General features: G+C 59.4%; 1 protein-coding gene across 1 annotated transcript; it reads left to right on the top strand.

Annotated features, from left to right (window-relative positions):
- Positions 1-2,420: 2,420 nt before the first annotated feature.
- Positions 2,421-3,310, top strand: CALML3 (calmodulin like 3). Its single transcript, XM_008705401.2, has one exon. It carries the CDS (start codon positions 2,478-2,480, stop codon positions 2,925-2,927), a length of 450 nt encoding a protein of 149 aa, XP_008703623.1. The 5' UTR covers positions 2,421-2,477; the 3' UTR covers positions 2,928-3,310.
- Positions 3,311-10,186: the final 6,876 nt, after the last annotated feature.

The raw sequence follows: 10,186 nt of genomic DNA, 5'->3' as shown, positions 1-10,186 counted from the left end.
GTTTTTCCAGTGGTGATTGCAAATCCAGTAAGTACGGATAGGTGCAGCCCACATAAATGAGAGCTCTTTGGGGTCCTCAATCCCTTTAAATGTTTAGGTGGGTCTGAAGATCCAAACTCTGTTCTTGGGGAAGGCTGCGGGGAGAGAGTTGCAGAGGCCCGTGAACAAAGCGCCAGGTTCCTAGCTAGCGAGACGCCACAGTGTAGCCCATCCCAGCTCTCTCCTTTGTGAGTCATGAGTAACTCTGTTTAAAATCCTTACTGAGCTCTCTTTCAATGCGCCTTTTTGAAGAACACGCTTAGGGCGAGGGCTGAATGTTGGACCACGATGCCATAATCCAGAAACCTGCAGACACCCATCGGCCACGTACCCCTTGCGGGGGAAGTAGGCAGGAAGCAAGACCAGACTGTACGCGTCCATCGGGGAACCGTCCCAGGCACGCGCTCTCCCGTGATGCTAGCCCCTGGTTCTCCAGGACAGCGTGCCACTTCCTCCCCTGCGTCTGGTGGTGTCGCCTGTCTCCTGCGGCTGCCCTTGTATGATCTCATATGTACATCCCTCTGGGGGTGAGATTTTGGCTTATGAATTTGCGGGGGGGGGGGGCACATTCAGACCATAGCATCCAATTTATCAATTCTTTCTTTCATGGGTCAGGCCTTGGATATCCTATCTAAACCCAACCCAGACCCAAACTGGATGCTCTGGTCTCATTGCCAAGCCCAAGGTCGTTCAGACTCTCTCTGTCATCATCTGCGGGTTTTATAGTTTTGCATTTTATGTTTTGTCTGTGATCCATTTTGAGTTACTTTTTGGGACGGGTATAAGCTCTGTGTCTAGATTCACCGCACAGGGATGTCCCGTTGTTCCAGCATCATTTGTTGAAAAGACTATCTTTTCTCCCTCTTATTGTTCCTTTGTCAAAGATCAGTCGACTGTGTCGTGTGGGTCTATCTCTGGGCCCTCTACGCTTCTGTTCCTTCGAACCATTCTTGGGCAACCATGCCATCTTGATTCCTGTGGGCTTACAGTGAGTCTGGAAGTCAGGTCGTGGCCATCTTCCAGCTTTGTCCTGCAGTATCCTGGTGGTTCTCCGGGGTCTCTCCCAGTTGGGATTTTCATGGATTCCTGCAGGCAAAGCCACCTCTTCTCACTCAGTTGGGTGGTCATTTTCCCAGGCTCCCGGGAATAGCCTTCTTGAGAATATCTCCTCTTAAAAACACCACTTTCTTCTGCTTTGCTACCCCAAAACAAGGGGACCAGACTTTCAGACCTGCCTTTGCGAATCTTCTCGTCAATCACAGAGTAAACCGTAAATCCCCCCCCACCTCCTCCTGTTTGTGTGCCCTTCCTCATGTCCTTGTCTCCCCGCCCCCGTCAGGCTGCAGCCTCGCAGGCCACCTCTCTGTCCCTTGGCCATGCCAAGCCCTCTCCACCTGTGGGCTTTGAGCCTGCTTAGCCTCCCTGCCTGGACAGCACCTTCTCCCCTCAGGTCACCTTCACGTGCCACCTCGAGGAAGCCTTCCCTGACCATGACCGTGGAAGCCACCCACTTGTGTTCTCCCCACCAGCACCCTTCAATTTCCTTCATGGCATTCGTCCCAATATCCAAGTATCTCACCTGTTAGTTTACTCACTAGCTAGCCGTCTCTTGGAGGGGAGAGAAGCTTCTAGAGGACTGGGAGTTGCCTGTCTCATTTGTGGCTCTAATCCCAGCTTCTAGAACAGTCCCTGAACAGAGTAGGCCCTCAGTATATACATAGGAATGAATGAGTTGGAATGAAATACATCTCCATTCATGTTTCTTCTGAAGATAAGAAGACAATCTGCTTCGCCCTGGAGAAGAGAACCTTGCTCCTTCTCGGAAAACCCTCTTGGGAACCCGGAGGCTTTCAGGCTTTGGAAAGCAAAGACACGGGAGGAAGTTCCCTTCAGGCAAAGGCCACTTCTGCCTTTCATCCTGGCCCGAGCCTCCGCCGAAGGGAAGCTGGCTGCTCTGTGGAGCGTGGGGTCTGAAGACAGGACCGGGCGGTTCCAGGAGGAACAGCCCGAACCAGTCTCCGGCGGGCTGGGCAGGCCGCCCTCCCTGTGGGTGTCCTCTGGGGGGTTCCTGCCGGCTCCCAGTGCGGTGGGCGGGGAGCCGTTCACACACACACGCACACACGCACACACACACGCACACACACACGCACACACGCACACACGCACACACGCACACACGCACACACCCCGGCACTGGCGTCAGCTCAACCCCAGGCCAGCCTCGTTCTGGGTGCCGGACTCCTGTTCCAACAGCACCCGGCCTGGGGCAACCACAGGGCGGGGAGCCTGCATGTGAGCGAGAGCCCGGCTCCTTCTTAAGCGCCCGCCAGTCAAGCCCGGGCCACACGGCCAGCCAGCCGGCGCCCGCTCACCACCACCTGTCCTGCTCCTCCGCCGGCCGCCACCACCACCACCGGAGCCCACGGCGCCCACCTTCCATGGCCGACCAGCTGAGCGAGGAACAGGTGGCCGAGTTCAAGGAGGCCTTCTGCCTGTTTGACAAGGACGGGGACGGCGTCATCACCACCCAGGAGCTGGGCACCGTCATGCGCTCCCTGGGTCAGAACCCCACGGAGGCCGAGCTGCGTGACATGGTGGGCGAGATCGACCGGGACGGCAACGGCTCCGTGGACTTCCCCGAGTTCCTGGGCATGATGGCCAGGCAGCTGAAGGGCAGGGACAGCGAGGAGCAGATCCGCGAAGCCTTCCGTGTCTTCGACAAGGACGGCAATGGCCTGGTGAGTGCGGCCGAGCTGCGGCACGTGATGACCCGGCTGGGGGAGAAGCTGAGTGACGAGGAGGTGGACGAGATGATCCGGGCCGCCGACGTGGACGGGGACGGGCAGGTGAACTACGAGGAGTTCGTCCACATGCTGGTGTCCAAGTGAGGGGCCGGGCCTGGCGCTGGGCCCCACACCAGGCCACTGGCTGTGCTGTGGGGACCTGGGACTGGCCTTGCTCCCTGCGTCCCTCCGGCCCCTCTGTGCTCTGCCACTTCCCCGTTCCAGGTGATTCCGCCCACCTTTGTGCAGCTCCCTTTGTCCCATTTTTCCTGCCAGCCCTCCTCCCCTCTCCTCCCAGCTGGACTGACACAGGCCGCCCCCAAGCCCAGGTACGTCTGCCACTCTGGACCAGCGGCGACGTCACTCTGCACAGACAGTGAGCAGAGGACCAGCACAAGTCCCAGTGACTGGACACCTGCGGAGGCGCAGGGTGACATCATAGAGCCCTTGGCTGGACCCCTGAAAGGCACTCGGCACTGGGGCCGGGGCCGCGGGAGCCCCCGCGGCCCGATGGCTCCATCAGCCGCTGGACTGGGGCGGGCAGGAGGGACCTGACCTGGGTGAGGGGGCTGCAGGGGCTGCCGGAGATGATGACGCTTGAGACCAGGCTTCCCTGAGCAACATCACCCCCTTTCCACGGGGCGCTCGCTTGTCTGTGATTCACCCTTTGCAGCTGGGCGGAAAGCTGGGTCCGTTGTAACACGTCTGTGTGCAGCTTCACGGAGGGAGACGGGAGCGGGAGGGAGAGGGAAGCACAGGGAGTAATAAAGTGCTTGCATCCCCATCACGTCTCCTTTGGCTCTGCTTCCTGCCGAGATGATCCTCGGTGCGTCTGGGGTTTACATGACGCAGGATCTCCGTTTCCATGCTTTTTGAAAAGGCCATGAAACCTTGTGTTGGAGAGCAGAGTGAAAAGACAGAAGGTCAGTCTTCGATGTGTATTTCAGATAAAATGGGTAAGTCAGTAGAACTCCCGGAGCCCCGAGCAGATTACAGGTGAGAAGGCACCTGGTCGCGCGTTTCCATCACTGGTGGGCTTGGGGCCGCTGGGAGGTGACAGGAACGCGGGCGGCGGAGGGTGTGAACTGCCCGTCCAGCACGTGGGGCCCCACAGCCACCGACACGGTTACTCCTGCATTTGCCGGCGTCTCCCAGAGGTCAAAGGGACCCTGCAGCGGTTACTTCAGTGCCAAAGGGAGGCAGTGTTTTGGGCAGTGGACGCCACGCTGGGGCTGGTGACAAACAGCTGCCAGCTCTGGGACAGTCACACAGCAGCTGGCTGATCTTGGAAAAGTGCTTTCCCCCACACCCCCTCCCCAGCACGCGCATCCTGACATGTACAACGAGGAACATGGCACTGGGGCTGCAGAGCCTGGATTTCCGGCCTTGGGACTGTTGCCGGCTGGGAGCACTTCTTCACGAGGAGAGCAGCCCCTCGCACAGGATCCCCTGGGTGCGAGGCACTGTGGGGAGCACTCTGCGTGCACGGTAGCCCACTAGCACCCTATGCACTGGCCGCTGCGAGTAGCTTCCCCGTCGGGCAAACGAGGACGCTGAGACACGCAGAGCTTAAGAAATCAGCGCGATGCCCCAGCTGGAAAGTGATGGGGCTGGGATTGTGCCCCTGACCACACCGTGCGGCCTCTCCGCAGCCCCTTGGCCCCCATGGAGGCCGACGACCATAACAGTGCCTCTCTCGAGCACTTGCGAGAGGATTAGAAATCATCTTAGGTGCTTAATAAGTGACATGCATGCAGTAGGTGCTTAATAAGTGACAAGTTCTCTTGCCTGGCATGCAGTAGGTGCTTAATAAGTGACAAGTTCTCTTGCCTTTAGGATCCCCCTTCAGCTCTAACACTCTGTGAGGCCTGGCAACATACTTCCACCCTTCTGTCCAAGGGGCAGGGGCTGGGGGGATGCGGGGCGGGGTCTCGGACAGGAGGGCCCCGATGTCCTGCGGCTGCAGAGCCCCTCCCGGGCGCGGACTCGGACGGCCATGCTCTGACCACAGGCCCTTGCAGGCTGAGCCTGCTTGAGCTAAGCCTCCCGCAGCCCTCAAGGGTCGGGATTGGCTGAACACCCACAGGTGGAGAGCTGGCAGCCAGCGCCTCTGCGCGCCGGACTGAGCGTCCAGATACCGTGGACACAGCTCCCTCGGGGTGCCTTGCACAGAAGAGCCAAGCGAGTCGTCACCTCTGAGGTTCAGACATGCATGACGGTCCCACCAGCCAACGGAAACACTGACGTCACCCCCAGGGACACAAGGATTCCTTCTCAGTGTTTTTCGTGGGACCCAGGCTTCAGGAAGCAAAGAACCAGGTAAGGAGGTGCAGGGCACCTGGACCAGGCTGGAGAGTTGGGCGTTTAACCCCTGCTTTCCCGGCGTCGGCCTGACTAAGCCCTTGCAAGTATGGGGACCTATTGGCCTGCTGACACTGAGCTAGAAGGGATGAGGTGTCTTCTTGTGCCTTCCGCCCGGCCTCCCGGTGATGTCGCCGATGCAGGTCTCATAATTACCGCAGGCATCCTGCCGGACCCACTCTGCCTGCAGTTGAATAGGCTGTAGAGTCTTCTGGAGAGTCCTTGGGCCGGGCAGGAGCTAGGCTGCTGCTGAAAGGCCTCCTGACAAGCCCCTCCTTTCGGTGTTCCCGCAGCCGGGCTGCGGATGAGGGGGCCAGACAGCCTGGAAAGAAGGTGACAAGCTGCGCACCGCCCCAGCGACAGCACGGCTCCTCAGACCACCGCCCGCCGTGGTCACCGCTTCTGTAGGGAGCTGAGCAGCAGGTAGGAAACGCACCTCTGGGAGCCTCGGAGCAGATCACTAAGAAACGGGGTTCTCTTCTGCTCACGGGGGGAACCTGAGGCTCCAAGGGCAAGGTGGGCCCACAGAGTTGAATATGCTCCCTCTCCCCCCACCTTGGTTTTACTTTCCTGAACACAATTTTTAAAAATGTTTGCTGTTGTTCCTTCTCATCCAAGCAAGGTCATCGGCCAGCTTGGCCACGTGGCTCAGCCCTCTGCCCACCTGCTGGGTTCGGGTCAGGGACGCCAGGCCTGAGGGGGACGCTGCTGGGCAGGCGCTCTCCGATTCAGTGGCGTCCCCTGGCTTGGCTGGTGGGTCCAAAACTCACAGTGGGTGTGTGAGCCTCTCGCCGGGCCTGGCATGCACGCGACCTCCGTGCCAGGCATGGGTCTGACTGTGTGTGTCCTGTCACACGTCAGCCTGGGGACTCGGGCTGCTCAGGTCACCTGCGTCTGCCTTCAGCCCCCTCCACACGCCCCCTCCGTCTTCTTTCCCATTCTTCCTCCACGCGTCCAGGACCTGTCTTGTTCCCTGACACCGACCGAGGTGGATGTTTGTTTGTGAAATGTGTTCACCACAATGAGCAGGTGTAGGGCAGGGGGAGTAGGGCAGGGGGAAGCCTGGGGGCTGGAGCACCAGGGAGGAGCCCCCGAAAGTCCCTGGAGTGGGTCCCTGAGGGTGTAAGGAGGTCCGCAGACCAGCTTCCTTCCCCGAGTCTCTGGGAGCAGACCTCTCACAGTGACTCCTCACCCACATTCCCGGTCATTGAATAATTGGACTTACCCTCCCTTCATCCCCCAAAAAGGTGCTATCTGACTGCAGCTCAGAAGAACATTCCATCCAGCCCCAGGGAAGGAATTTATAAATATTACCACAGGCTTTCACCGAGCCGCTCGTAAATCAGGGCTCGGGGCTCGGGGACCTCCCAGACTATATAAAGCCCCTCCCCCCGCCCCGTGTGTTTCCAATTTTAAGTCAAACACAGCCCAGCCCTGCCGGCTTCTGTTGATCCTCACAGATTCCAAGGGCCTGTTCAAAAGCTCCCCGAACGAGCCAGCTAAAAATGACTCTGTTGTTCTCTTTGGAGAAATGTAAAATTAAAACTCATGTGAGGTAGACACTGCCCCAGGGTGAGTGGAAGCAAACCCCAGACCTCCTACCATCCTGCTGTTCTGGTAGGTGTCAGACAAGAGCCTGGCCCCACCCAGAGGGGGCAAGGGAGCTGGGCCGGAAGCAGGTAGAGCCCTTCCGGGGCCTCCTGCCAGGGGCTGGGTGCTGGGGGGCAGGGGAGGGAAAGTCAGGAATCGGCCATGGGCTTGAATAAAGGACAGCAGGGTTTCCACACCCCATGGGGACGGTCAATGACGGGGTTCCGCATAGGCCTCCAAACATCTTTTCTCGGGCTTCTGTGGCGGTCTAGCATGCATCAGGATTAACAGAGAGGGGAAAGGAGCCAGGCACGTGGTTCAGAAGGCGGGGGAGGTGGAAGGCTAAATGTGCAGCCCAGGCTGTCTGGGCTCCGCACCTGGTGCTGTCCCACAGGGCTGGGGAAACTGAGCGTCGGTGAGAGCCCCGGGGTCAGAGGTCAGGGGGCTGCAGAGGGGGTGCTGTCAAAACACCCCACAAGCCAGGGCCCCTCTTGCCCAGTGCCAACGGTGAGTGCGGGCGCAGGGGCGCTGTGGTCCCTAGGAAGTGGAGGCGGCCACCACCAGCAGGAGAGAACTCTGCCCTGGCCACATCTTTGGGACAGTAGACCATCCCATGCAGGCCTCTCTGCTGCCAAAGCTGGGCCCAAGCCTTGTCATGGGTACAGAGCAGCGGGGCCGTGTCTGGGCCTCTCAGCCTCTTTGTGGAAGGAGAGCTCTGCCTCCCACCCAAAGTCACATCGCGGAGTGCAGGTGATGGGCAATCAGAAAAGACACATGTCCTCCATTAGAGGTTGAATTGTGCCCCCCCCCAATTCATATGTTGGAGTCTTGACCCCCTAGAACCTCAGCATATAACCCCTATTTGGAGATAATGTCTCTATCGAGGCAATCAAGTTAAAACGAGGCCATTGGGGTGGGCCCCAATCCAGCATTATTGATGTCCTTATAAGAAAGGGACATTTGCAGACAGAGGGAGAAGACGGGGTCTGCTCACCAAGGAGCATGGCCTCAGGAGAAACCAGGGCTGCCCACAGCTGGACCTCAGACTTCTGGCCTCCAGATGAGAGACATAAATGCCTACTGCTTAAAGCACCCCGCCCATGGTAGTCTGTGACAGCGGTCCTGGGAAGGATACCGCCGAAGGGAGGTCAGAGGGACCCACAGACTGGGCTGCTGCGGACCCGGCCAGAGCTGGCTCTCTCCTGGGCTCTAGGAGTTGTGGGGTGAGTCCTACACCCCGGGTTCTGGAGAAGACCCAAATGAGGAAGGTGAGGGAGAGAAGCAATCCCACAGCGTAGGGAAAGGCTGTCCACAGACTTGGGACTCGCCCGGCTCGTCACTCCCAACCTCAACACTCCCGAGGACCAGAGCTGGCATGACGAGGGCCTGTGAAGTCTGGGGTGCGCCCTCTCCGTCTCCGGGCATGGACGCAATGTGGCCTCACCGCAGGGCCTGAGGTGGAGACGAACTCCTACGCGTGCAGGCTCTTAGATCCGCACACCATCTTAGAGGCTGTCTGGCCTAACCTCCCATCCAGGACCCAAGGCCTAAAAGTGACGACATCCCGGGGGGGTGGCTGCTTTGCCTCTCCTGGATATGTGCCCATTGTGGGGAGTTCAAGGCCAATTGTCCAATGGTTGGGTAATTTTTATTTATTATTTATTTACTCATTACTTTTTAGCAGCACTGACCCTTTCAAGAGTGAGTTTAGATGGCGCACATCAGGCCCCCTTGTCTCTTGACATATTTCAGCTTGTGTCAGTCCCTTGCGGTGACGCGTTCCTGGACCCCAGCCAAGTTTGGCCGATGCCGGTGGTGAGGGGGCCACGTCTCCCTGTTCCAGACACCGCACTTCCAAGAATGAAGTTCAGGGTCAAACCAGACTCGTGCTCAGGCGATGTGCCACTCCTTCGGCCTATACTGTCGAACGTGCGTGCATGCGTACCGGACTTTAGGGGACACAAAGGTGAAGATCAGAGCACAAATGGTGGCATGAGGGATGGACGGAGACGTGCTCTGGAAACGTGGAGGAGCCCCGCACACGGAGTGGCAGCCAGGTGGATACGACGGGTGGGGAGGAGGCGGGCGGGCCTGGGTTTGCTGTTCCCAGGCTGAAGGGACAGCGTGGGAGAAGGCGCAGGGGCGCAGAGGGGCACAGTGTCCTTCTGCCTCGTCTTTGTGAGACCACTTCCCGCCCAACCCTATAAACTCAGTTCTGTCGTCTAATCCTCGAGAAAGGCTGACTCCCGTTCCCTACTCTCCCGATCGGATCGGCTAACTTCTCTCCAGCCTCCAGAACCCTCACAGCATAGCCGTGGCCTCTGCACGCACCTGATGATATCAGCATGGCCCCTTTGTCCCCCCCCCGACACTGCCCCGTCTCCCCACCGAGGGCCCGCCCCTCAAGCACAGCCACCTGACCGCTGAAGGCCGAGCAGAGCCCCGCCAGAGTCGGTGTTCACGGCAAGGGTGCTGCATGGGGCCGTGAGCCACCGAGTACATCCCAGCTACAGACGTCCTCGCCGTTGGAGGACGGCCGGCGGCCAAGTGAGGTGATGAAAAGTCCCCTCTGTCATCCCGGGGGGCTCTGGGCTTGATGCTGCTTGGTGCAGTCCTCTGCCGTCACTACCCCGAAATTCTGAATGGTTTCTGAATTATGAAGGACGGGCCCCCTAAATCATGTAGCTGGTTCTGCGCGCTGTGATGTCCATGGCTACGGGGGCCAGCCATGTGGGGGGGAGTTCAGCAGGTGGGTGGAGTGTCGGGTGCCCAGAGAGGAGACGGAAGATCGTCAGAGGGAAGAATCCCTAGGGAGGACTCAGGAGGGGAGGATCCGAGAGAAGCCTGCACTCCACGCACTCGGAGGCCTCGGCCGTGGGGAGGGCGCCTGAGCGTTGGCCTCAGAGGCACAGGGAGGTCCTGCCGGCTGAGGCCTCAGGCTGCTGAGTGCCTGCTGTTCCCACACCGTCTCTGTTCCAACCAGCCCCTTCCGTCCGCCGACACGGAAGAGCAAAGCTGGATGTCTGCACGGGGACTGGTGTCGTGTCCTCCTCGCCGCCTGGCACGTCTGGCTGGTTCTCCTGGCGGCTTCTTTCTCCAGAAAACACTGCTGGGATGCCAGATTACCCCCCGAAAGGGGAGATGACTTGACTACTCCGGCAACAGCAAACCCCGTGCACCGCACAGAGCCGACCCATCAAAGGATGCCGCCTTCCCTCCAGGCCCTGCGGCGCCCTCGGCCAGGCCAGGCCGCTCAGGCCCTTCCACAGCAGCCCTGGAGCCTTCTCAGCCAGGACAGCAGATGTAGGCGGAAAGAGCCCCTTGTAAGCCCGAAGGTGTGATCAGCCCGGCCCGAGACAGTAAATTCTCCCCGATAGACCCCACCTCCCGTTGCCGTCTCCACCACCCGAGGA

The sequence above is a fragment of the Ursus maritimus genome, unplaced genomic scaffold (genome assembly GCF_017311325.1).
Source record: "Ursus maritimus isolate PB19 unplaced genomic scaffold, ASM1731132v1 scaffold_31, whole genome shotgun sequence".
In the NCBI taxonomy this organism is placed as follows: Eukaryota; Metazoa; Chordata; class Mammalia; order Carnivora; family Ursidae; genus Ursus; species Ursus maritimus.
Note: the sequence above shows the minus strand (reverse complement) of the source record. Positions and strands in the feature narration are given on the sequence as shown.